Source organism: Sipha flava, unplaced genomic scaffold (assembly GCF_003268045.1).
Source record: "Sipha flava isolate LNK unplaced genomic scaffold, YSA_version1 85_pilon_pilon, whole genome shotgun sequence".
In the NCBI taxonomy this organism is placed as follows: domain Eukaryota; kingdom Metazoa; phylum Arthropoda; class Insecta; order Hemiptera; family Aphididae; genus Sipha; species Sipha flava.
The window spans coordinates 1,340,595-1,366,066 of NW_020273627.1; the positions used below are offsets into that span (position 1 = coordinate 1,340,595).

Here is a 25,472-nt window from a genome sequence, read left to right on the forward strand (position 1 = left end):
CGGGACGGGAGACGAACCGAGCCGATGTTTTTAAGTCGAATCCGGCGGTCTTATCGGCGGCGTCGCCTAATGAACTTGCCACGCGAAACACAAACAAAGGACTCAATCAAGTCGATACACGCGACGGTGGTACCTTTAAGTTTTTATTATTAGATTTGTTAAGATTGACCCAAGAGTTTTCACCGGAAGAATGAAACATGGACGGGAGTCGACGGACGCGCACAAAAAACACCACCGCCGTCACCACCACCTCCGTGACAATTGAACCGGAATTCGTCCCATAACTTTTGAATCGTACGCCCTCCGTCATCATGCGCGTCGCGTCACCGCTACCACCATGACCGTGGGACGGCGATCGGCGAACGAGTGGAGAGGAGTAAAATAAAAGGAAAAAAATAGAGAAAAAAAACGTTGACTCGTACGACGGCTTCTGTTATTAGTTTACCGCGGAACACGGAAACCCGTAACTGTTTCCCTTCGCTCGTTGGTTTTCAGTTGCGCATCACCCCGTAGTCTGCAAAAATTCAATCGGTGCCCTTGGACGTTTATTAGTTTACCCCGCGGCTACCACTACATACGTAGGTCCGCGACGAATATTTTCTTTTTTTTCTTTTTCCTCGGGCATCTTAACATGTGATATCCAAGCACGTGTCCGGCGTCTGCTGCTCGACACATCCGCCCTGCAGCCACTTTGTTCGTCGGAATACCGTTCCCGTCAAAAGTTAACACGTTTAATTTGACGCCTGTATGCCGTCCTCAAAACGACCGCCTCTCCCGTGACACGAAAACAAATGTAATTAGGAGATTTCGTTCGTATTTTGATATTCACGAAATCACCGATCGGGGTATGTATAGATTTTTTTTGTTTAGCGATTTTCGATTAAGAAAGATTTAACATGTGACCTAGTCCTAATGAAATACGTCCTACGTACGTCTGAAAATATTTCATGCTGACGCTAACGCTATTTCTTTACGCACCTACCGCACCAACTATAACGTTTTCGTTTCCAAAGTAATTGCAGCGTTCGACGTGTGACAATGTACGCCTGATGTGTTTCATAAATAAAAAGACATTTTTTAATTTATTAATTGCTGAAATCTTGGTGAAAATATTATCTTTAACTTGTTTTTATTATTATTTATTACCAAGGAAAAATGAGACTAAAACTAACAAGTTCTTTGCTTGATTTACAAACCTACAGAGAAAATTTAACTGCAACTTGTAAGTTTTCTTTTTAAATTTAAATAGCGATCAAGTGGAATACAACTAATAACCAACTTTAGTATTTGTTTATGTAAAAACCCAAAGTTTGATAAAAAATATAAATCTATATCGTAGCGACAATCGATTTGTCTTTTCACACAAATCCTAAAATTTCAATTTTAAGAAATAATTGATATGCGTTAAGTTGACTTTTGGGATATCTGTCACCAATAATGTTATTACTTACTAGTACTTTCGTATTACGGTTCGGTAAACACACACTTTTTCTCGTAAACATTGTCCAAGGATGCCGTCAAAAATGACTAAAAATAAATAGATGTCTAGTCACGGTGAAAAAATAACCATAGTCTATGGATTATTTATTACAGTAGAATGTATTTTTTTTTTAATTTTTTTTTTTTTTTTAATAACACTTAGAAATGATTTTCCTCTCAATTAATCTTTACACTGCATTGGACCGTTTTCGGCACTTGTTTATAATATTTCTTAGCGTTTTGTATCATTAGTCAATATCAAAAGTTATTTTAACCTGTCAATTAAAATATCGGTTGTACACGGTTACCGAGCTTTTTCCGTGAGAAATGAGATGGAAAATTGGTGGCAAAACGCTAGTGGTTAGCAACTATTACTACTGCTATTATACAGAATCGATGACCGGAGAGCAAACGTTTTTCCTCTGTCTCTTTCGCTGCACGACAACGACTACTATTTCTGCTGCTACTACTATTAAAGCGGTACATAAGTTTTCATTACAAACTTTTCAGACTAAACTACCGATATGCAACGATAGTTTTTTCCGTATATGTATATATAAATATAGATTTTATGGTTCGACTATGGAATAATCACGGGAGGGGTAGGGGAAGGATATAATAATTTCCAAAATACTAATTAAGTCGGTAAAAGGGACTTAAACTATACCCGTGTGTACGTTAGTCATTCAAGAACGATAATACTATTTTATTATTGCGTATTGATCGTTCATTTATTACCTTGTAGTTTCCCAAATTGTTCACCGTGCACGTAAAGTATATGTCTCGGCCTTGGGTCACCGTCCAATTTTCCAGTGGCGCATAAAATTCAGGCATTAATTCGTCTGGTTCATGCATTTGACCTGTAACATTGTAATGTTTATATTTACTGTAGATTTAACTCGTTTATGAACATTTATGAAACATAACATATGATCTACATGTAAGCTTACACAAAATGAGTATTTTATTTTACTACTTTGAATAATATTATACTAAAATATAAATATTAAATGTATAAAAATGTATCAAATGTATCAAATTTTGTATAAATAAAATACGAGTGTAACATATAATAAAATAATATTATGTAAAATTACAAATGTAGAAATATTTAAATATATAATAGATCGAAACGGATTTGAAAATTGTTTAGACCAAAAAAAAAAAAAAAGCCATAAAATTAAAAATAAATGTCGAATGTGTCACAGTGGTCGAGTATTGATTGTATTCTAAATATTATAGTAAATCTCAAAATAAATTTTGTAAATTTCTTTGTAAAGAATTCTGAAGTGTTCATAAATCTGTAGTTTTCGATCACTTTAATAGACAGTATACTCGTAATTTAAGGTATATTATTTAACAGCATATTTTTTATAGCTGCTTCCCTTTAAATAGTTTTAGCAATAAAACAACGAATCATTTAAAAATAATGTAATATAATATATATATATATATTTTAATGAGAAACATTTAATAAAAACGAAATATTCTACAATTAATATTCTATAATTAAATAATAATTAATTAAGCCCAAAATGATTAATTCTTATGCGATACATCTTTATGACATGAATGATGGAATATTATTTTTTTGAAACACGTCGATTAACAATTAATCAGATTTTTAGCGATGCGATCACATTGGTATATTTTTTTCATCATAAACCAAAAATTAAAATCGCAATATCAGAAGCACCTACATATATATTTGAACGGATGTATATACTAAACTGAAGAAAAAACGTTCAAGACACGCGGGGACGCGTTATAAAGTACGCATACTCAGTTCACAAACACAAAAGCCGCACGAACACGAACTAGAGAACGAGTGTTCATCTGCATAGCGAGACGGTAAAAGTTTTGTTTAAACCCGTAAAGCATATTCTTCGTCGTCATCTCATCGTTATAAGAAAAAATAAAATATATTCGTGCGTGGTTAAAATATGATGCTGCCCGTAGGCGAACTGTAGTACAAGTTGTTTTTTCTCACCACATCAAGTTTTCTAATAAAATTGTTTTATTTCATGTACATGTTTTTTTTCTTCGCCCTCAAATCTGATGTCTCATTTATTACGCCATGTAAACACGTTATTATATATTGTCAAAAAACGCTATACATAATACTTCGTGTACAGCGTAGTTATAATAATATACTTGTTTCCATAATAAAATTATACAACAGGTGACGCATGGATATCGCGTATGATAAAGTGTTTGATTAGACGTACGGCAAACTTTAGATTTATGAGAATTCAGTACCTACACTTTTTTGGTACCCAGTCAAATTCTCTACGTTATGGCATTACTTTAGATTTTATATTATATAGATACACCACATCCTATTGTTAAAATTGGTAGCACATAAATGGACTCCAGCAACGTCCATGTAGGTGTTACCAATTTTAATAATAAGATTATTTGTCTGTGTCTTATAAAAGCAATAATATTACAATAGTCTACATACTGGAAAACTAAATATTTTTTTCAACATAAATCATGCCTTGAATTAGTCTGCTGTTCACATTTATTTTTTAGGCTTTATAGTATGTTGTCAGTCTGGATAAAATGATTTTGAAGAACGATCGTTAAAAATATTATTTGGCTGTGCACGCACATTGTAGCACCCAGCCAGTGGCCGGCAATAATCTCAAGCCCTTGACGAATTTCACAAACAAATTTTTTTCTGCACGACAACTCTTGGACAAATGTTAACATTGACATTCTCGCAACATACACCCACGAAACTTCGTACCGAATTACCATGTAATAATTATGTACTCTTGCAATTTTATGATATTATTTATTAATTTTTTACATGGCAGCGATGCACGCAAGAATTTTAATGTAGCGGCGTTATTGACACACGTTCACATATCGAGTCCAGACGTGTACCTAACGGAGAAGACGGTGTGTGCGGTGTCAGAATCACGGATTTTTTTTTAGACTTTACTTGGTTGGTGCATTGTGACAGTGTTCGTTATTTCGTTTGTGTGTGTAGGTACATAATAAATACGCGTGCGTGCGTATTAGTAACTGTGTATGTGCGTGTGTGTTATTGACAAACTGCATTAAAAAGATCGCGAGAGATGACGGTGGAAGGAGTGGGTATTGTCTGCGACGGTATTGTCCTCCGACGGAATTTTACATATATCGAGTGTTCGAAGTAAGAAAAACATATATTTCGCCTGGCTCGAGTGGGAAGTGCATTTCTTCGTCCTTTATTCGGCCTCCCGTGCACGCGTATGATTATAATACACCAATCGTATATATTCCATTACAGGATTTCAACGACACGAATGCACGTTACCGGAACACAACATGTTTATACATATAGACGGATATTCGAGTAAAAACACACGTCATATAAAACATGAGTACCAAACAAATGTCATACACATGTGCGTGTATACATGTATAGTATATGGATGAAATCCGGTTGAGTGTGATTTAAGAGGTTCGACTGTTTGAAGAGAATCTTAGCTATCGAGTGAATATTATGTCATACTCTGTATCAAACGCGTAAGTATATGTGATAGTGTTATACTATTATTTTAGTTAGATTTTTAGAAGCCAAGCAAAAAGTGTTCACAGCAATGATTTGTCACACCCAGAGTCTTGTTTATATCCTAATACAAGAACGTGAGACAAAAAACATGAAAATTGAGCATGGATGGTGCTCTAAACAATTTTTTCTTTCAAAACTAACGAATATTTTAAAAAAGTAAATCGATAGCATTGTCGACTTTTTCTCAGCAAACGTTTTTATTTCTTCTCGAACACATAAATTGCTCATTTTTATTTTATGAATTAAAATGTTTACGTTTTAATTTTAATTTTAATGTTTCCTCATTAATTGTTTGTGAAAAATATCCATATTTCAAAGTTCAAATAAAAAAATCCTTACAAACATTTTTTTTTTTTTAATCCAAATTAAATGTTAGAATTTTTTTTTTCGACAGCCAAGTATTATATTTATTCAATTATAAATATTAAACAACTTGTTTTATTGCATTAAATTATTCTTAGAAAATGTAATTATTAATTTTTAAAAAAATATATGGCTGTGAGACAGAATAATCTTAAAGCCCAATAAACCATAAGAAGAAGACGAAGAAAGAAATATACTAAACTAATTCTCTAATATATAAAATTAATAAATAAACCTAATGAACAATCACAAAAAAAACCATTTAACACCATATTAATATTTTCATCAATATTTCTCGTTTAACTCACGAATTTAATATTTCTTTGTTACAAAGGCGTACATGAAGTTTTCCCCGTCCTAGATTTTATTTTTATTTTTTAAAATTTCTGATGATTTATAAATTGCATTTAAAATTATTTATAGTTAATATGTAACTGTTTACCAATTATTTAAAGACAATTGCTTATAGTTATGTATGTATGTATTATAAAGTACGTTTGGTTATATTTTTATAAAATTAAACCTTCTTTAAGATACGATAAATATATTATTATGAATTATGCCACAATTTGTGTAGTACTGATTTTTCGGAAAGTCATGATCCCTTAAACAAACAGTACGAGTCACAACATTATTGATAGATTAATTTTTTCCCCTGCATGAATTTAAAGAAATTTTGTCGTGTGATATCCAAATATTACTCACGGAGAGGAACATAAAGCCGATTTTCGTATACGTTCACGTTTGCTGAAGTAATTTTGAAGCCTCCGCCTGATTGACGGTTTCGACAACAGTCCGTAGGAAGCGAATTTTATTATTATGTGTCGGCATCTCCAGCAAATACTTTTGAAAACCATTTGTTTATTTACTTTTACCAATTATTAACATCTGATGGATCAAGATCTATATAGTAATTTACATATATATAACAATTTACACGCTCTGTTCGTGACGCGTACGTAAACACATGGATGGTGTCGATTGAAAACCGTTCGAGCGTGAAATAATATATTATTAAATAAATGATGCGAACTTGGAGAATCTTTTTTTATTCTCTTTACCCGTATAGGCACTCTAAAGACGAAGCATACGTTTCACATGATTCCGATTCGACGGCATGACATCATGCATACGATATTTGCTTAGTTTTCAATATATCCTTCTTATGGTTCATAAGAATTATCATTCCGTTATAAATTTTGAAAATATCTTTTTAAAATCAAACATGACGACATCGGATACAACAGCAAGATAGTTATAATAATAATAATAATATAAATCCATATGTGCTGTTATACTCGTACACTTATCGTGTCAGAATCTACGTCATTATGATCTTTCGATCGCGGAGGTATGCACGATGATCGCAGTTGACTGATTTCATTTATTTCGTAAAGGTGAATAATTTACTCGTACAGACCGCACTTAAACGACTTTTCTAAGGTCAGGTTAGACCAAGAAAGATTTTAACGTAATGTGCTTCTATCTCTGAAATTTCAATCGACTCAAGAAGTCGCGTGTTTGTAATAACAAATATACACTTTCGTATTACATAGCGGTGCTGTTCGAGTTTAAATTTAAAATACTAATAATAATACTTGCAATTCGTGATCACGCATAAACGTGTACGTCTACGGCTGCAAAGCACAAACCGTCAGACTGCTGTGCTTCAACATTATAACACATCAGCAGCTTTTATCCTTTAAAGGCGTAAGGTTCCCCTAGTTTATGAATAATATGATATTTATTATAATTACTAATTTTTTCATATACTTTGATAATGTCATCGCATATAGTTTTTGTGTATGACCAGTGGCATTGTGGATCTCTATACTTTAGTAATCAAATATTGATCTATTTTTAATCGAAACAATCCTGTCGTCACCTGAAGACATTGCATGTCACAGTGACATGTAAGAGTATTTTTTTTTTTACCAGTGATACCCGATCAAAGCACTTTCCATCAAACGATGTTCGATGAAACAATACTTATGTTGATAATTAATAATATCTGTAGTCTACAAGATGATCTGTAGTATTTATAATGTTTATAATATATTTATATATACAAATGTTTCATTTAGTTCCGTCGCAGATCTTAAATACGGTAACAACGATTAACAATCAAACAAAAAAAAATAAAAAATGGCACGTTTAATATTTTAAGTAAGCCAATTAGCATTAGCTTCACCACGTATAGTATTTCTAGTAATTGTTACAATTTATGTATCATCTACATGGGTAAATGTGAAAAACGTGGAATCTTGACACTTTAATATAAACTACAATATGTTTTATTGCTTCTTCGTGCGCAATAGATATTTTAACACGTTAATTCAGTAATTAAAAAAATACATTATTTATTCTTCAAATGTTCGAAAATATAAAATTAGCAGAATAACATTTATTTACCTTTGATTTAAAACAATATGAAATGCAATCTTACTAGTTAAGAAAACATTTACTATTCCAATGGAATTCAAGACATTTAATTATTATTTTCCTCGCTACTTTTTAACTTATTTTTTGTTTCGCCTTATAGTTCTACTAATAAACATTCCATGATATTCATAAGATTATGAACTGGATATTATAATAATCATAAACTTTCGAGTAGGTATTTAAATAGCATATGAGCTTTAAAGTTATTTTAATAAAGTATTATTTTTTTTCCTACTTTTTGATCTTAAGTTTAGTTTCATAAAGAAAGTTTATTCCTCACATAAATCAATTAAAGATAAAACTCAACTGAATAGTAACCATGGTTTGAAATTAAAGTTGATATTTCATATTTTCATTGGCATTTTTGAATAAAAACTTTCCGATAGCTTTGCGAAAAAAGCGTCTACATATTTAAACTTTCATATTTAATAAAAAAACTTAAAAAAAATATATTTCAAGTTAAAAAAATATTAATGGTCATACACATTATATAGATATTCTTAACTAAAAAATGTATTGTCTCATAATAAAATAAAATATTACCTATTGTATCCGGTGGTTCAGCGGTACGAGTATTTCGTATGATATAATAAAACATTTTTGTACTTATAAAAATGTATACATAATAAAATTACGTATAATTTCAGAGTTATGACTAGTATTAGCGTAAATACTCGTGTAAATTTATTATTTATACTTTAATACACGATTTTAAGGTAATGAATTCGATTAGAAAACAAAGAGACCGGATGGTTGATCGAAAACGATTAAGGCGTTGAGAGAGAGAAAGAGAGAAGGATATATAGTTGTACATAATAACGTTGTAGGCGCGTTGTTTTTGCGCACGTGGGAGAGGGGGTAAAAATAATAATTCAATCATGTAATTAATACAGCGAGAAAATGCGCATTAAACGTACGAGAAGGAGAAGACCGTTGACTTAAATCGAATCGCACGAGAAATGTCGCGTTTAACTACAAGACCGAACGAGTTGAACGTTGTAATCGATTCTCGTTTGCATCACGTTAAACAATTAGGTTTAAGAAGAACGTTTTTGCAGAGCCCATCCGGTACCACGTCGCGTTGAACGTCACGAATGGTTAAAATCGCTCCTTATAAGTATCTCATCGCACTAGTTGGGCAACCACTCTAAGAACCAACTGACAAAAACACCTTAGACCCTGCGTCCATATCTGTAGAACACATAAAAACGTCCAATAAAATTAAAAAAACGACAGCCAATAGATTTTGATATTACTTTTTTTTTAATTTTTTTTTTGGTTCTTTTCGATCCGGCACGAATACTGTGACTACAGTGACTGTTACTGGTGCAAATTAAAGGACCCCGTGTCATTCGCGTGAATCTGACCCGAAGAAATCGATTGATCGATCGAATGTACTATAGGGACTAAAACAGTTCCTTAATGTAATGATCCGTTCGCAAGACACTTCAACCGTAAGCAATGTAAGCCATCGATCGGTTTTGTTGTTACGTACAACCATGTTTATTATACCTCAATGGTCGACGTTACAATAATTATTCGATTGTTACACGTAACGGCTAAGACAAAGAAAAGTAGTGTATACTAATATAAATATATACAATGTGTGCCATAAATCCGTTATCAGCCTTACGTAATTTCGTAGCAAATCAACGCTTCGAATTCAGATTTTAAACGTCGACTGTCGAGTTTCAAGCGAAAACTCAATAACCAATCCAATTGTTGGTAACCGATCGAAAACTCTTTACAAATAATATACTTCCAAAGCAATTGTTTGTCTTACTGTATAATATAGTAAATATGGTTAAGATTTTAGTCATAATTCGTGCGATTAAAGTTCACAGCTTTCGTTTTCCATTGTTTCCTCGAAAATCACTATGGATATTTGAAAACAATAAATTCTAAAAGTGCCATTTATATATAAAATGTTAAATTAATTGAAAACATCATATTTTCACCATTTTTATGTAAGCGTAGCAAATTATTTTTTTTTATTTTTTAAGAAAAATGTACAACAAACCAACTGCTGTTTCGCTGTTCTTATTAGTAAAAATAAAAACGACGCAAAAGAACAAAATAGATCCGCACGGTGGATGGGAGAAGATACTCTTGGGCGCCCGCGGTAAAGTGCGTTGGTCTCGTCAGTGACACTACTACACCACTTTGTATCTGGAGAGCTTTTGTCATCGACCGAATCGATAAAAACCTCTACGTATATGAGAAACCGATTCCGTTAAATTATAAATTCCAACAGCTTTGTAAGTGACAAAGGTGGGAAGACGCGGAAAAAATGGGTTACAACAATGGAATGATATATGTTATATGATATGGATTTTTTTATTCTCCAACGTTACGGAGTACACAACTGCAGCACTTGATGTTTACCGGCAGCCACATCATATGTAAAATGTATAATACAAAGCGACTGGATTTAATTTTAATCTGCGAATTCCCTCTACTCAATATTCACACACACTCCCGACGTCACTGCCGTTGGATATGTTCTTAAAGCTACGAGAAATAACTTTTTCGTATGTACACAATCTTTGTACGGTTTTCCCGAAAAGTTTTTCCCGGATCCTCGAAGAATCGTACCATTATTATATTGTCACGCAAACCAATAATACTCCTCTCTTGTCTCGAAATACTTGACATTATAATACAGTGACTGTATCACAGAGGTAATCGAGGACGACGCGACGACTGCGTTCCATATATTTTTTCCTCGGAAACACGCCTCGATCATATTTTTGTATTCGAGTATTGTTCGTGCTGGGTGTAGGTACATATGTGAAGAATACATAAAATATTATAATTTGGTTTATACTAAAGGGGAATCAGGTCATTTAAATAATTTAGTCGTAACAGTCCATCTCTTGGTAGTAATCTGCTTACGCGCAAAGTGTTTTTTTTCTTTTCTTTTAAGTATAGCTCAGACTTCAGTGTATTTCCTCAAATATCCTTGAGCGTAAGAGCTGAACCCCGAGTGTATATACAAAACTGTACCGCAAAGAGTTTTATAAGTTCAATTTTTCGCATAACGCTCGAGTGAATGGAAATTCCCGCGACGAAGTTAAAAACTACAGTCTTATATTATCAAGTCACGTTTTCAAAAACAACATGCATACTATAACATATAATAATTTTATAAAGCTACCGTCGCGATGTGACGCAGTGGTGATCGGGGCTAACCTAATCTTTTGACTCCGCGGATAAGCTGCGTTTGGCGTTATTTTATAGTTCCTGCACGGGAGACCAATCGAGGGCTTAGCAACAAAGTCACTTACTTTTCCCGCGCAACTGACTGACCGACTCTAAAGCCTACCGAAAAATATAGCCAATGACCAGATTGGTTGTGAGAATATAAATATTCATATTGACTTTTGGACTGCAAATCTGATGTCAACGAAAAATAAAAAAGTTCCACGTATAAAAAAAATATTCGAGTACAATGAAGCCACGAGTTGATGGTAAACAACGATGGTGTACGAGTGATGATTAGTATTTTTATCAGTACCTAGTGTGTTCTAATTTTGTTGAGCTTTTATAAGGAACAACTGCACTTTTCTATTGCTGATAAAATTTAATTTATACCGTAGCTTCGGAAATCACGACGCCAACTACTGCTTCCCTTTACCCCGCTCCTTAAATTGGACGTTGAATGCTATACTATTGTTCATGTATACCTTACAGAACTATTATGAAACGCGCGAAAAATTACTTTTGACGTTGTCACCACGTTCGTTATCGATGAATTTCGACTCTTCGATTGCGATTAAAATTTGAAACACGAGTATTGGAAAAATGTAATCGTCTACGGTCGAACGAGCGGGCAGAGAAGCGAATCGTTTTAAAACTGATTGCCGAGTGTTGGGGCAAAAGAAAAAAAAAGAAACTGGGAATGCAATTTATCACGGACTTAACTCACATGTATACAAACACACGTACACACACCCGAAGCACGTGTATAATATGGTACCAGAATGAGGTGACAAGTAAAATGCGTTATCGCGTTGCAGTCCGAGTTCTTTCTATCCAACCCTTCTACCGTACTCCTCGTTCCGGTTTAAGATGAGTGTATAAATTCGAACTTGTAACGCGTCAGGAAGGTTTAGTTGCATAGGGCGTTATGTATATATTGAGTACGTAGGTTATGTAGAGCATATGTACCCAAAAGATAGCAGGTCGGTATAAGTATCAATCTGTGCATAAATGAAACGACACGTCCTGTTCTATTGAAAAAATAGTATTTCCTTTTTCCCAGTCCTCGTGGATTCCTTTAGAACGATCCGAGTACAACCGACCTAATTCGATTTGCACATTAATTTCGTTATCAAGGCCAACAATATGTATATGCTATGTAAGTGTGTGTGTGTGTGTGTGTGTGTGTGTGTGTGTGTTTGTATGCGTACGTGACTGTGTGCTTACACGATATGGTACCCCGTTCTTTCAATCTTTGGGATCTTTTTCAATCTTTTTCCTCGGGAAACACATTATGATACCACCAGTGATATCGCGATGTATCGAACTGCAGTAAATGTCTGTTATGAACATCGAAATGATTGTCGTGTGCCACGTATTTAGATAAATACTATGATCACATTACGGAACATTTGACAAATTAAATGTATTAAATACATTTAATCGAATTAATTAAAGTATATACATTATCACACAAACGTTACACACCTACATATAATTAAATAAGGAGACAAATTAATAATAATTAGGATAACACACTAAATATCACATAACATTATTCAATAAGGTAAAATTGTATTGATTAAACATACCCGTGAGATAAATTAAATAAATTCTATTTAATTGGTTCACATAATCATTTTATGTAAAATTGAAATAAAATAGTTAATCGAAACAATAGTGACCACATCCTGGATCTCAGCGTCAATAATTATGGGCTGGTCTAGAGATAGCACACACACCCACTCACAATCAACAAGGAAATATCATATTATTATTATCATTCACATATACACACACACACTTACATATGTTAGGATTTAGAATAATTTCTATAGTTTAAATTATTTGGACTTAGAATATTTAAAATTTGTTGCACTTAGAATAATTTTATAAGTTTAATAAATTAAATTACTTTAAAGAGTCTAAATTATTTCTTCACTACACCTATATCCAAGCGTTGACTAAGACGTTAGTACTGAAATCACGGATCAAACAGTTGACATGCAACAATGATATTGGAAAAATGTTCGGACAGGTACGTCGTTGTCGGTAGGTTTTCAACTGTGGATGAGGTTTCAGTATGAGCTGAGCTTACACTACGGATAAACACTGCATTTCGTCGACCAACTGCAGTTTTCACCGTTGCACCGATTTCGTCGAATATCATACCCATGACTGTCGACTTAACAAGCCATTTTTGAATGCTCAGGCAGTAGCACACAGTGCGTCACGCAGCATTTCAGATCTATATTTGTTACGTTTCCAAAGCCTTTGGTCCCCAGAAAGAAGTTAACGATCGTTTAACAAGCGTAGACACATGCGTGCGGTGGCACTGGGATACGTGTGTAGAAGGTGCTGCAGTTATTGTTAGAGGAATTTAAAGCCGCCGGCACAAACTTGCGCTCCCCAGACAGAACGTGCGATATCGTAAAAACGGTTTATCGTTGAACACCCGGTGTTTAACTTTGACACACATACACGCGCACAATCGAAACGTACAGCTCTGTTTAAAATGCACCTCCTCGCCCTTTTAACCCTTTCATCGCTCACTCTAGCTCCTTCTCGCCTAACCCTTCTATCGCTCTCTCTCACCCTATCTTTAATATAAGTTCTCTCCGAACTTGCTGAGCGGCAGCAGCAGCCTACGCTTGCCACCCGACCATATATACCAACTCCGCGCGCGCACCAATCGGTTTCCGTTGTCCCATGCACCACTTCTGTCTAAAATACAACTCTCTTCCCCTGTACGCTACCTCGCCACACGATATTACGGTATATATATATATATGTATATAATAATGAACTTCCTCCGGTTTGGACTCGGTCTGAATTATAGGGTCGACTATTATAATTAAAAGTCGTAAATCGGTCATGGGTTATACTTGTGTGTGCACCAGCGTGCGTGTGAGTTCCCGATCCAAGCGATTAGCTTTCCCACTCTCCGTACACGCCTTATTGCAAATATTCCAGCACTTGTGAGCACACTACTATTGTTTTCCTGTCGTTTGTCGTGATATCGCAACACTACTATCATATATACCAACACTACGGTCTCAATTCTCTTTCTATTTGATGAAAGAAATCACAAAAATGTTAGTTTTTTTTTTTCTTCGGGAGGGTCACTTATTTGACGACTATACATCAGGGACTCAAACCACTTTTATAATTGTATATTTAAGGACTCTTAACGAAGACTGTTATTATGACGATTTAGTTTCGATCAAACAATGCGCAAAAAAACTTTCAGCTTAAAATAAATGTTACCATAAAAAAAAATATTGGTTTTAAATATGTACTCATATTTTTTAAAATATTTTAATATATTTCACTAAACATAAAAATCAACTGAATTTACGGATTAAAAAGTTCTCACATTTACTCGAGTTCATGATATTACCGAGTTTTGTACTCGCCCGACTCTTGTATCATGATTGATTCGAGATTTTATTTCTTATAAATAACAATATCATCCAATCGCGGAATTTATTGTAGAACAAAATATACTATTGCACTCTTTGCAAACATCACATTAAATATTAAAAGATAAACTGATAAGTAATTAAAAGGTAAAATTTAGCTATTACTTAATATATATCAACAATAATCTGGACTTTCGATTCGGAGGGTTTTAAAATCAAAATGAACTAATATTAGCTTTTTCTAGTTTGATGTTTTTACATATATTATTATGTATTTTTATTTATTTTTTATTTATTTATTTTTACTTCATCAAATTTAGATTCAGCAAATATTTAATGTTATTTATTTTATAACATTTTTTTTATGATTGTACTATTTGAAATACTTATTGTAGTAATAGGCAAACAACTAATTGGCTCACTCTACGTTTCGAATGATAGATTTATTAATTTCAAAGAACTATGGATATTATACTTACACACAGTTTACTTTTCATTTTGGTTAGTTTTCGAAAAAATAACAGCCATAAAAGTACTGGGTACATAATCAATTACCTTATAATGAAATCATTTGTACTTATCTTATTATATTTTATGAACTCGTACAAAATAAATATTAATATTTAAATTGAACAGTAGTCCACGTTATATATTTTAAGAACAATGCATAAAAAACGGAAAAATATTATAGAATACATTGAAAAATAAAAATAGTATACATTTACGTAGAGAAAATGTTTACATACTATTATTGAGTTTATACTAAGGTATGAATAAATAACTTTTTAAATAAGCATATATACTTAGAAGGGTTATCCGAAATGTGATAAATGATAAATAATAGAGGTATATGGAATTCAACCAACAGTTATTTTCCTAATGTATATTTTGGCAGATTCGTACTTTAGAAGATTTTTTTATTTTGTGTTTTGCTATAAAATTAAGCATATAATAATTACAATTTTTATTTAAATTTACAATTGATTAAAATACTAGTTTATACATTAAATAAATGTGTATTGTTTCCTTAATTTCAGGTTAGTATAACTAATAAATATAACATAAGTGTACCGTTGGCGGTATTTATAATACTTAAACTGTCATCTGTCCGTATACTTTATGTACCATACACAACGGACGATAAATGCGACAGTAATACTATATCGTAGTAGGCACAGGACCAAACCAAGACTCAAGTGCAGGCCTAGGACGGTAAAATTAAATTGTGCGTTTTTCACCGAATAAGATATTTTTTTATTATTTTTTGCTGCATAGATTAAAGTTTGGGTGTATATTATTAAAGGCTTATTGTGGTACTTGTACTAAATCCGGCTATGAATTTGTGAACTGATTACTAAAAACAATGCATTAATATTATTCATGATCATTCTGAAAATTTTATTTTCTCCATATATTGTAGTATTGTTCCTACTGTATTGTATATTCTATCTAAAACACTTAATCGAACTTCACTAAATAATTGGCCAAAATAAAAATATCAGTAATTTATGAGATCTTTAAATATATAAAGATATTATATCATGATAATTACGTATCATTTTATAAATTAATATTTAAATATATATTTAATACTAACGGTAATATTGAAGCGAGACTAATATTTTTATTGCCTTTTTCGAATACATCAGACACGTCGCTATATTACGCGGGCAAATACTTACGCGCATGATTTAATCTTATATACGTTTGCCCCGCCTTCGAACGTGCATTTAGAGGAAAGATTCAGTGCAAAGAAATTTCAATCACTTTTATACTTCAAAATAATTTTGTTTAACCTTTGTTTTTCTTTGTTTCAATAAATATTCGCTAATTTTGAAATTCCTCGGTACACGGCGTCGGCGGTTAGCGTTGTAAGCGATGGACGGACGGGGTAAATAAATAATGTGAAAGGTTCCTTTCCACCTAATATATTATATTATATAAAAGTAAAATGAAACAACATGTGCATTCGATTACCTTGCAATCGGGCGAGAATGTAAGAAAATGTGTGAGTTGCGTTGCAATGCATCAAGTCATCCGAAATATTAGCGGCTGTTTACATTTCGTTCATACATTCATGTTCAGCAATTCTTTCACAGTCATAAATACGTTGAAGAAGTTTAATTTAAATTAAGGTATTTAAACATGGATGAATGCACGCACTGAATTAAAGCCTTTGCAACGAATTAAATCTGTTTTCGGTTATTAACCAAATTACGCGACCGCGGTCGTAGGCGGTACAGTACGAGCGGTAACGGGGCAGCAAAGTCGAAATAGAATCGCGTTTTTATTGCCAGACGCTCGCCTAATTAATACGTCTCGTCCCGATCCACCCTTGAATCTAGGCCCATGTTTCCCCCGAACAATACTCGTGTATACGACAATATGAAATAATAATAATAATAGAGAGACCCTAACCACGGTGGTGACAAGGAAGACATATGGTTTTTAATTTAACCGTGTGATACAATACTGAGTAACACGACTGAATCGGAGAGTGAAATTCAAAAAAAAAAAAAAAAAATCGAATAATTCCGTTTTTATCTCGTTTCTTGGTAAAAGTAAATTGTTATACAGATCGTAAATCTGAATGCAGATTTAATATTTATTAAGATTTCGAGTGACAACCGTATCACAAAGCGTTTTACTAGCGGTGGAAAACTACAGAGGTGGTATAACGATGGAGATAGAGGCGGGGATGAGATATAAAGAGGTAGAACGTGAGGTGCATGGGAGGACTGCAAGGGTAAAGCTGCAGAAGGAAGATGACAAAAAAAAACTCTTTACCATAGCCTAATAAATTAAACCAAAACCTAATAAGAAAGTTTCTTTTCGGATCTTTCAGTTCGGTTACTTTATGAAAAACTCTGAGGATAACATAAAAAAACACATACATGTTTTTTTGTTTTATTCAACTCGTATGACAGAGAACGAATGCAAATCCAAGAATTTTTATTTATATATATATATATATTTTATAGATTATAAATTATGAAGACATGTTTAGTAATTTCGTAATGAAAGTTTTTTTTTAAATATTAAATTTTATTATTATTGGTCGAATGAATATTCATTTTGCAACGGTCGATTTACAACCTTCGAATATATATTATGTACTTTCCTGGTTGTACTACTATACTACGATATTTATAACACCGGTTACACCGTTCGACGTAAAAGACACAATTATCCCTGAGATAACTTTTTCACTTAAACTATTCCCTTCCGCGAGCAGAAATATTTTTCCAACGATAAGTTCAACCCATGTAATGATACAAAGCAGAAATAATGAAGTTCTCGAATCAACGTAGTTATCAATAGGAAAAATAAATACTGTTACCTAACATAAAAAATATGCACGTAAACCCACGAACTGTTTACCGTCTCTGGTTTAAATAAGCAAGTTACTGCTTGACTACATTGTGAAAAAAAATTAAGTATTACAGGCGCACATATTCCACATACTCCCACGTTTAATGTTTGAAATACCTGAGTATCGTAATAGCCTTATCTGCTAATCAGAAAATTAATCATGATAATATTATAAAATACTATAAAATATTCACATTGTGATTTACAAAAAATAAAAAAAAATTAAATTAAAACCATTTTGATCATTAATTAATAAATTTCTATTTTTATTTAATGAAATGTTCACGTTTACATTTACATACCATCGCAATGCAGAATGATATTTTTATTTTTGTGAAAAGAAATCAAGGATAGTTTTTATTTGCTTTTTATATTCTGATAAAATACAATTTTACGATAAAGTGCTCTTTTCATAAATAATTATATAGTTGGGTTCCTGAAATTTTATTAAACCATAAGTCAATTATAAATACTTAACTCGCCCGTAAAATTCAAGAGAATTGATTTTTATGACAGTTATTAAAAAAAAAAAAATCATAAGTAAAAAGTCGTAGAAAACAAAAAAAACCTTGCGTGAATCAATAATCTAAAATTACATTAAAGTGACCTCAGTTTCGAATCATTTTTCGATTGCAATGATTTATCATTGTTCCACATTTTAAGACTACTGCCTCAGCGTTCCTCTCAACTTCTATATTTCACTATAAATCTGTATCCGGCTGGGGTTTGTTAAATTTATATTTGTCCACTCTTAGATTTTTTTTTAGTTTTGTTTTGTATCAATACTTTCATTTATAAATGTCATATAAAAATTAAACATTTTAACAATTTTTATTTTTATTTCATATCCAATGTACGTACAATTTTACTTCAGACGTGATATAATAGTTATTAAGGATAAATATTGAAAAAGAAATTTTTTTTTAGATTATAAACATGCTTAATTCAAATCAGTAGGTAGTTGAACTAATTGTGATTATAACTTAGTTTTTTTCTAATTGATTTGAAAGAGTAATTAGTTCAAATTAAAACTGATTTGTCATTATTCTAATATTTAATTAAATTTGGAATAAAATAAAGTAATTAATGATACGATAGTACTAATTATTACGTTCAATGTAAATAACAAAATAGATGGTTACCATTTAAAAACTAAGAGTAATTACTGATTTTTTTTAATTGGGATGGATAGAAAATACAAAAGAAAATTATTACTGTTTTTTTTTTTTTTATATAAATATGTCAATAATTACTTAAAATATTCTAATGCAGAATCATCGTAACTGTAGTTCAAATAAGTTTTACACAAAACTTCTTTGGTAATTGTTATTTGGTATACTAAAAACCAAATTAACGAACATATTTAAATGACAAACACAACACATTAATTCAATATGATTAACATTTATATTTTCCTAGAAAATGTTTTTATTTTTATTTGGATATTATTATTATATCATTAACTATAATTGTTGTATTGCATTCATAAAGTTTCCGGGGACCACATTGTCCCTATTGCCATTAATGTACGTTTTTGAATAAGAATGAGAGCAGATTTATCACTGAGTGACAATTTGAAATTAAATTAACCATTGTAATAAATTGAAAGTTCTTGAAACAAGATCGACCGTAGACAACGCCTTTCTGTTAAATTACGAAAACAACTTTAAAATAATTTCTAATATTACGGAGTGCCATTATATTGTATGCAATTATATAATATTATTACTTAGTCACGTTGCATGTATGACCGACAGCACAACAGATAACGGTTATCGTCCTGGTTTTCCACAATTTTTTAATTATAATAATTAAATAAAACACTAAAACATTGCAAAACGAACATCGTCTAATTATTTTAAAATAATTAATATAAATTAAAATGATATTTTTTTTATTATGTACAGCGGTATTTATTTTCATAAAATTAAAGCTTTCTTAGATTCTCACATTTTTATGACATCTGATTTAATTAGTTAGGTTTATGTTTAAAAAAAAAATTATATTTAGAAATTAATTTTTTTACGCAATAAAGCTATCTTAAGTTTTAAGTCAAATGAGGAATGTATAACTATAATGTGTGTATTTATTTTAACTAAAACTTTTATTGTATTCGTTAAGTAAATGTAAAAAATTGTGGAAAAGTAATTTTATAAAAAAAATTTCATAATTTATTTTTATCTTCATAAAGTTGACATGACTAATGTCGTATAAGATACTGTGATGTCAGATAGTTTCAATCGCAGACTAGATAATAAAATAAAAATAAAAAAAATAAAATATGGAATTCAAATTAAAAAGGTGGATTTTGTTAGGTTGGCGTAAATGGAAAATATTCATAAACGCGTAGCTCTAAGTAAACTGTGTCGCGGACACTGCTTGATACAAATCGACACAGGCACAGTTCTGCTCTGCCCTGACCTGCTTCCCAATGTGCGCTAGTACGTTCTAACTAATAGATTACAGGAAAATATGCCGTGCTGCACGGCACTACGCATCGTCGCTATGTCTCAATGTTTGTCCGGCCTAATAATCATAAATATTATTTTGTCACTTACATTTTTTTCCATACATGTACATGATTTTCACCAAAAGGACGCTTTCATCATCACAACCATAAAAGATTTTTGTTGGCAAATGTAATCTTGTTTGTTTTTCGATTGATGTTGTTATGCAAATTTCCCAATAGTTTTCTCAATAATTACAAAAAACTAACGAAAAGTTGTAAAAATACCGCAAAACTCACGACATAACGGTTTTCGACAAAATCGAATTATTGTTTTATTTGTAACCCAAAAAATAATAATTACGAACATAAAATGTTCACTGAATACTTTTATCATTATCTGTTATAGTTGATGAAGTTTAATAACTAGTTTTCTTTTACCTATTTATAAAAACTAAAACTATCGTGTTTTCTTAGATTTTTTTTAGAATATGTAGATAATATAATTTTGATTAGATAAAAAGTTTTGAAATTTTAACACAAAGCTCCTTATACATATATACATATATTACTGATGAGAGAAAATAATATTAAGCTTAATATCCATAAAAAAATTTACGAGCATTTAAATATTACATTTTCATAAACGATAAAAATCGAGAAAATCCACTGTAGTCGAAAATTCATAAAAATTTTTAATTTTTAAACTAATTAATTGAAAATTGAATAAAATATTTTTCATTTCATTTTTATCCATCGCAAATTTTATGACTTTCATAAAAGATATTATTTCATTGTGTATAATATACACTGTATATCGTAAAATATATTAAATTAGAATAATCACTGATACGATTTTACAAGATTTTACACAGGTAACATAAGAGAGTTAAGAAATCATTCGGCCATTGTTATGAAGTCCCAACTGTGTATAATATACTTAACTGATTACCAATCTGATTCCATAATATAACTAGATATAAAAATTAATCATTATCCAGTAATGTCACCAATGGGTGATTTCTGCCCTCATATTTTATTCATTAATATTTTTGTTCTTATTTAATACAGTAGAACTCCGATTATCCGGACTAATTAATGTCAAGGGTAGTCCGGATAAGCAAATATCTGGATGATTGATATATGACATATCAAACGTTATATAATTGTATGAATATATTATATGTAACTATTTATTATTAATATTATGTAATATAATTTAAAATTCGTAACCATAGACAAATAATTTTATTATTATATTTAATTGAAACAAAATAAGCTTTAATTATAATATGTAACATATTTTAAAATTAAAATAAAAGTCGACATGGCACATTCAGTGTTCGACTTGGCTAAATTAAAGAAGGGGGACTCTATTTACTTTAAAAAAAAGAACGTTCCCAAAACTGGCTAAGCGTTATGATTATAGCGTAATAATAGTAGGGAGATGCTAAAATTTCTGAAAATTAATTGGGGTACTCCGTCCCCCTGCGCCCCCCCCAAGTCGAGCACTAGGCACATTATTTATTTTATATTGAAAAATTATGATATTTTAGTTTGCTTCAGAGTTCCCTTTTTCTTTCTCTCAAACTTCTTAATTGCAAAAATTGAATGGTGTTCGATTCTTCTTGCCTCGCAGACCATTTAAACTCCAAATCCAATGCATTAAAAGCTTCAGAATGAGACGGCCTTCAGATCACCTTCAGTAAAATCGTCAGTTTCATTTTCCTCTCCTTCAGTACCATCTTCTTCAAATAAGCTATGAACTATTTCATCATCTGAAAGTATTTTATATCCAGGATTATTTGTATCTATAAGCAACCATTCATTTATATTTTCTTCATCACAATTCTCAAATACGTGAACTTGGCACGTGCCGTTATCTTTTTTTTTTCTCGTCCGGTTAATTGGACGTTCGGTTGATTGGCGTTCGGATAATCGGAGTTCTACTGTACTCTTACTGTGCAACTTATGTACAGATTGTATACATGTAAAAATAAAAAAAATATTAATGTCCTCATAAATTATATATAAGCGTTACAAAATTATTTTTGTGTAAAATCGCATATTTCAATAAGATTTCATTAATTTAATCAACAACATTAGTTATTCAGTGTAAGTTGAAATATTTTTATACAATTTGTGCTGTTTATAGACATAACATTTCAGATGTTCTTTTTCTTTGCAAAAGTTAGGACATTAAAAGTTTAGCCTATCTTATTGTGAAATGTGGTTCTACTTCTATATTAAATATAAATTGATTTATCCGACCTTTTTAATTCAGGATCATTTTTTCGGGAACATTTATACATTGGTTTCAAGTTTAAAAGACCAATATATTCATCCATATATTTCACCGGACGGTGAATTAATCTCATCCAATCCGACCTGGGAGTCGGGATTTTTTTCCCCTTATTTTACATACCTAGTTATACATTGTAATATAACATATAATACATATGTACAATACATGTATTTTTACAACTACCGTGTAAGATATTTTTTTAAAGATTTGATTTCTTTCCTATTCGAGTATTTTTTTTTAGTTTTTTATATTGGCCAACATCTTTCATCACTATTATATATCTTCATCACTTTATATGACCGATAAACTTGTATCAATTAATTTTTTTATTATACTCAACAACAGTTGATTAAGCGTATTATAGTCGTATAAATATAACGAATCTAACGTATTGGACTCAAATGAGAAAATTATGATATGCAATTTAACGCTACGTTTATATTTCCGAGTACAAGTTTTACGGGAGAATTTTAACCAGTAAAAGTACAACGGGACAGCGCGTGGCGGTTGAATTATCTCATTTAAAACACATTTCCCGTATTATTTTATATTTCTATTTACTCCTGGTAGTGCAATATTTAAACGCATACTGAAACACACATACACACACACACATAGCACTAATTGCGATTCGAATTCGTTTATCGTGCTCTGAAAACTTATATAGTTGAACCACCTTAATCCGGTAGTCCAATAATTTTCCAACTTATCCACTTTACTTATAAAACAATATTTTCTAATAATGCGCGAGGAGGGATAATCATTTCAAAATATAAAAAGAAATATTAGTACAGATGAGTTTGTATTGCTTTATATTACAAAAAATTATTCAGCTATTTAACAAAATAGCGAAATATTTTGTATACCTCTCTCGTTGATCCACTCCCGATTGGACATAAAAAAATTTCTCGTACACCTTTGACTAAAGTAAAAAAAAAAAAAAAACCACAATTTAAATGAAAAATAAAAATAAAAGATATAACATATACGGAATGTACTTCCGTGGTCGACATTTTTTACGACGCAACTTCGTCTCGCACCGAGATTTCTATTACTGGTGGTTTTGTTTATTCCGTTGGAGTACGTATATTTTCTGGTGACATTACCATACACGGCAGAGGTTAAAAATATTAATAACATTTATTTTTCCTCGTGTATTCATGAATTACAGTTGTTATTCCCTAGGGGTTATTCAAACGTTTTTCACAACACAATTTCTGCCGACATCGGGATTGCCGTCGTGTACTCATGAGCGAAATAAAAAAGTATTATATAAAACCATTCAATCAATATGATTGTTATAATACCATGCATCATAATAAAACACACATGTTTTAACTATAAAAATTAGCAATTTTTGTATTATTATATAATATTATAAGACACGACGTAATTTGTTTTGACCAAAACTGCGTAAATCGTCTGTTTTGAATAACGTGAAGGGTAAAAAAATAAAGGTGGTGCATTGCATAATATTATAAGTGTGTGTGTGTGAGTGAATGTGAGCTGAAACTTAACAATATTAAACTGTTATTTAATGTTATTGCGCAACTTTATTTAAGCATTTAATAAAATAACGTACATGGAGTGTTCTATTTAAATATAAAAAGAAGAAATAAATATTAAAAAAAAAAAAAAACAGGTAGGACAAAAAAAAATTTAAATAAAATAAATGAAATGTATAAATTCATATATAATTAAAATCTATAGAATTTAGGTACGCCTAAATACCTTCATTGTAATAATTATTAGTTTACAATTCATTTTCTTAGAAACAATCATTGAAATCTTACTATAATAATACTTTTAGTAAATTTTAATACTCATATCATTGACTTTTTATTTTAAAATTAACGTCTATTTAATATCTAAATGTTATAAAATTATTGAAAATCGTAACGTTGTTTCGAACGAATAAAAATCAATCTTGTTATTTTGGCTTTCGTTGTCTTGAGTAAATATTGGACTGAAATACAAAATTGATGTCGTAGCGTTCAATAATTAGTGTCTTGAAACGTACAGATTTGTATAATAAATTATGTGCCAATTCTTATTCGGAACCATTGACTTGTAATTTATTTGTTTCATTATTCATTGCAAAAATATATAATTTTCTTCTAAAAGTTATAAGTAAGAAGTAAAATAATATGGACAGTTACGTAAAAATGAATTATTTTGATGTTGGGAAAATTGTACAGTCATTTGACATTTATCTGCTAAAAGGTATCATGATGGTGGTAATGTCTGATGTACGTCGAAGACCAATATGAAAAAGAGGGTTCGACATTATTACATTATTATTGTTCGTTTTAACCGTGTGATACGATGAAATTAGCAATTCACGAGCTCAAAGGTTTCGGAATGGCACACTGTTTGTGTTCGTCGGGCACAACTATAGCGGAAAACACTGTTTCGTCAACAATAACTGACTAATATTCGATTCCGTTACGACTACGGTATTTATTGGTTTGACGGAATGATCGAAACGCAGAGTGTACGGCTTAAAACGGATCGCCACGCAAGACTAATACACAACGCGTACTGTATGTTAAACGTTTATCGTGAACACATTAAGAGGCTTTTGAATATAGTACGATGGAAGCCACCTACCTGCCTGCGTGCCCACGGCTTTCGACGCCATTGGTCGCGAGGGTGCAATGTTTCCACCGGAGCGTACCGTTGTTAGATTTTAATGCTGAATAATATTTAAAAAAAGAAAATATCGGCTTTTGGCCGATTGGTTTTCTATGGGCACCGAAAGATGATCTAATATTTCCATCAAATTTTCGTCCCACCCTTTGCGTCGAAAACTTCATGCACCACGGGAGCGAAATACACAGCGGCCGCTGAGAGAAATATATAACGTGCAGACGGCGA

At 31.5% G+C, this 25,472-nt stretch overlaps 1 protein-coding gene across 4 annotated transcripts in view; it reads right to left on the bottom strand.

The window, feature by feature from the left end:
• LOC112693348 (lachesin-like) overlaps positions 1 to 25,472 on the bottom strand; it is a 142,942-nt gene that overhangs the window by 37,832 nt on the left and 79,638 nt on the right. For all 4 annotated transcript variants that reach the window (XM_025568352.1, XM_025568353.1, XM_025568355.1 and 1 more), the window contains one exon: positions 2,218 to 2,339. In XM_025568352.1, the coding sequence (XP_025424137.1) occupies positions 2,218 to 2,339 (122 nt within the window). The remainder of the gene's footprint in view (positions 1 to 2,217; positions 2,340 to 25,472) is intronic.